Below are 3,175 nucleotides of genomic sequence, written 5' to 3' on the forward strand. Positions count from 1 at the left end.
CGTATTGATAAAATTAATAAAACTACAATGTAATTCAAGAACATATTTGATCATGGAATTTAATATGACGGTCACAGAGGAACATGCTTTATTCTGCACATAATGCGCGCCCTCAAATAATTAGAGTGTGGAGTCCATTTTGTGACTATTGATCGGTCATATCCGCCTTGTCCATCCCTCGAGTTTGTCGTACTTTCGTGTTGTCTTGTCTTCGATAAAGTAAAAAATAACAAGTGAGATGATAAAGTACGAATAACAAGTGTTTTAAAACTGAATTTCCTATTCCCTTAATGTCCACCGATTAAACAATTGAAGTTCACATCTATGAAGTTGAAGAACTTATAATTATGGAGAAGAGAAACAGATCTCTCAAATGACCCTGCCTCTACGGAGAAGGGGTAGAATGTAAATTCTAACATCTTGACTTAAATTACCATTTGATTTCTCGGAACTCTTTCTAGCTTATTTTTCCTATGATTTTAGATGTACAACTATTTTACTTTGTTTTATAGAGAAACTCGTATATAAAGGGGAACTATGTGAAGACTAACTCAGGGTTTTAGGGGCGAACATCGCTTGGATAACCGGCTTTGTGAGCCTATCCGTAGTCCGATCCAAAGGGTTCGGTTATTGTAAATCGCAATCCGGACCAATCCGGTCATGGTTTGTTTCGGTTATTTGAACTATGTGGAGAGTAACTCAGGTTTTTCAAGGTGAACATCGATTGGATAATCGACATTTTGAACCTATCCATAGTCCGATTTAAAGGATTTGGTTATTGTAAAATCCAATTCGGACCAATCTCCTCATGGTTTGGTTCAGTTAAATAACCGAACCAAATGTCAAAATTGTTCCAAGAAAAAAAATTTGAGTTTTCAACTTTAAACTTGCTATAATTATACTTCAAACGTGTTAAAAGTTAGTATTATCTCACAAACCATTAAGTCTACATGTATCATCTACATGATTAATTCAACATAGTTTATCAACATTTAAGGAAGATAAAAAAAAAAACGATAAACAATTGAATCTCTACCATATCAACTTTCATTTGGTTAGTTGAAACTATATCTCGTGTTTGTCTACTTGGGAGTTCAATTCCTCCATCAACCTTTTCTTTGAAGTTTCTTTCACTTAAAAGAAAGTTTTACAGGCACCTAATTTAATTTTTTAGAGGCGCTTCTTACTGAGAAAATTTTGAAGATGAGTATGCGAAGGAAGGATGTGTCTTTAACACTTATAAGGAGCGTCTCTAAAACTTCCTTTCGGACAATGGTTAATTCTTTTTGGGGCCTTCAATATCTAACCACTCACCCAGCTGTGTACTTCTGTCTAAGATTATTTCTATACATCAAGTTTTGTTTTGTTTTGTTTTGTTTTCTAATTAAACCATTCTTATTTGTGTTTTAATTATTTTCGTTAGTTATAAAAAAAAAAAATTATCTCTTATTTATTTCTCTCTCCTCCACTTCACCACTAGTTATTAATTGTTTATTTGTATGTCGCCCATCATTAACAAAGTTTGCCGATCTTCAACTCTCAACTTTTTTTTGTCTCCTCTTTCCACTTGTTCTTTATTTTCTTTTCTTTTTCCTATTACCACTTCAACCACCCCACTAGACCTCTCCCCTACCTCTTCTTACCGAAATTAGCGTGATACGTCTACCACATTTTGGTTCAATTATTCGGTACGACGAAACAATTGGTGTCCACAATTTTTTTGAACTATCACAAACCTAAATACGAAGTTTGTCTTCTTCTCAAAATTTTTATGCATGTTAACAGTCAAATGAAATTTTCTTTATTATAAAATGGTGAAAATTTAAAGCAATTCTTATCGAACAAAATATATCATCTTTTGCAAACAATAATACTTTTTAGAGAAAATTTTCATTTCAAAAATTTACTTCACTCAACTCTACCTAGAATGAAATCATGGTTTCGGCCATACCAGTATAGAAGGTGTCAGTTTTATTTAACACCCAAAAGCACGACACAATGGTAGAAACCCAACTTAAGAAAACAAAGTAACAAAGTAGACTCAACAACAAAAGATGACATGACTTGGACACACAATGGTGGTACACTCCAATGCAAATTTAATTGCACTCAACATTTTATTTCCTTTATTCTTACATCATTGTCACACCACTCTAAATATCATGTAACTAGGGATCTAGTTCTCGATTTCTTCTTCACGACAAGGCCTATTGCAAAAGCAGCGACGACGTAAGCCTCGGCATTGGCCTGAAGGAAACCCTTCAGTGTTGCAAACTGCATCACAGTTTCTTTTACTTACACATACTCCTCTAAACCTCTGACTTGCCGACTCGCATGTCCTTGCTTCTGCCACTTTTGCTCCCATCTCTGCTCATTATTACAATCAAATTTTAATCATCAACAAACAAATTTTTACTATATTAAGTTACTAATCAGTGAGATTCATGACAACAATCATAAATATCATATTAATCTAAAATCTAACCACTACCTAATTATACTATAGATTCAAAAACACACGACATAAGTAATCAATTGTTTTATAAGAAAATTAGGTACCAATAATATCATAAATATTATAACACGTAATAAGTTGATATTTTATAAAAACATCTACGTACTAGGAAAAAAAAAATTAAAAAATAGAGAAGAACGAACCTGTTGCAATTAGTAGCAACATAAGTACAAGAATAGTAGTAGCAGAAAACACGCGGTTACAACGCGCCATTTGATAGCGAGAATAAGAAATGAAACTACTAAGTTATTGGAAAAACCTAAGGAAAGAGAAAGAGAATGTGATAAATGAAGAAGTTTCATTAGAGGTCCCTTATATAGGCTTCTTAAAGTTGATTGAAAAGAAAGGCACTTTAAAATAAAATAACAAATATGGCAGACCACTACAATGATTCAGATCACACTCCTTTGGTATATGCGGTTATACTTGACTTCTTTTTCCTCTGTTTTCCTCTTTTGCTAGAAATATCATGATCACTTTTGTCATAGTGGTATGTGTATTAATTTTATGTCATATCCCCACAAATATGTCGGTATGGTTGAAAAGGAAGTAGAATTGGTGGAAAAAATTACTAAAAAGATAAAATGAAAGAAAGATGTAGAAGTAGAAGCTATTTCAGGAGTTACTCAATACGTGTGCGAGATGAATATATTCTTCTTA

General features: G+C 33.0%; 1 protein-coding gene across 1 annotated transcript; it reads right to left on the bottom strand.

Moving 5' to 3' along the window:
- Positions 1-1,954: 1,954 nt before the first annotated feature.
- Positions 1,955-2,794, bottom strand: LOC147564065 (defensin-like protein). Its single transcript, XM_086643014.1, has 2 exons — positions 2,659-2,794; positions 1,955-2,367 (listed from the first exon to the last, which is right to left on the bottom strand). The coding sequence occupies exons 1-2, from the start codon at positions 2,726-2,728 to the stop codon at positions 2,177-2,179; spliced, it is 261 nt and encodes an 86-aa protein (XP_086499140.1). The 5' UTR covers positions 2,729-2,794; the 3' UTR covers positions 1,955-2,176.
- Between the last annotated feature and the right edge of the window lie 381 nt (positions 2,795-3,175).

This window comes from Eschscholzia californica, unplaced genomic scaffold (assembly GCF_041429995.1).
Source record: "Eschscholzia californica isolate CP2 unplaced genomic scaffold, dmEscCali1.0.p SCAF_1, whole genome shotgun sequence".
In the NCBI taxonomy this organism is placed as follows: domain Eukaryota; kingdom Viridiplantae; phylum Streptophyta; class Magnoliopsida; order Ranunculales; family Papaveraceae; genus Eschscholzia; species Eschscholzia californica.

Excerpts from the sequence above, each read along its gene's own strand:
- LOC147564065 (XM_086643014.1), bottom strand. The coding sequence starts at position 2,728 with ATGGCGCGTTGTAACCGCGTGTTTTCTGCTACTACTATTCTTGTACTT. Across the intron at positions 2,368-2,658 it reads GTTGCTACTAATTGCAACAG|AGATGGGAGCAAAAGTGGCA; the intron begins GTTCGTTCTTCT and ends AATAATGAGCAG.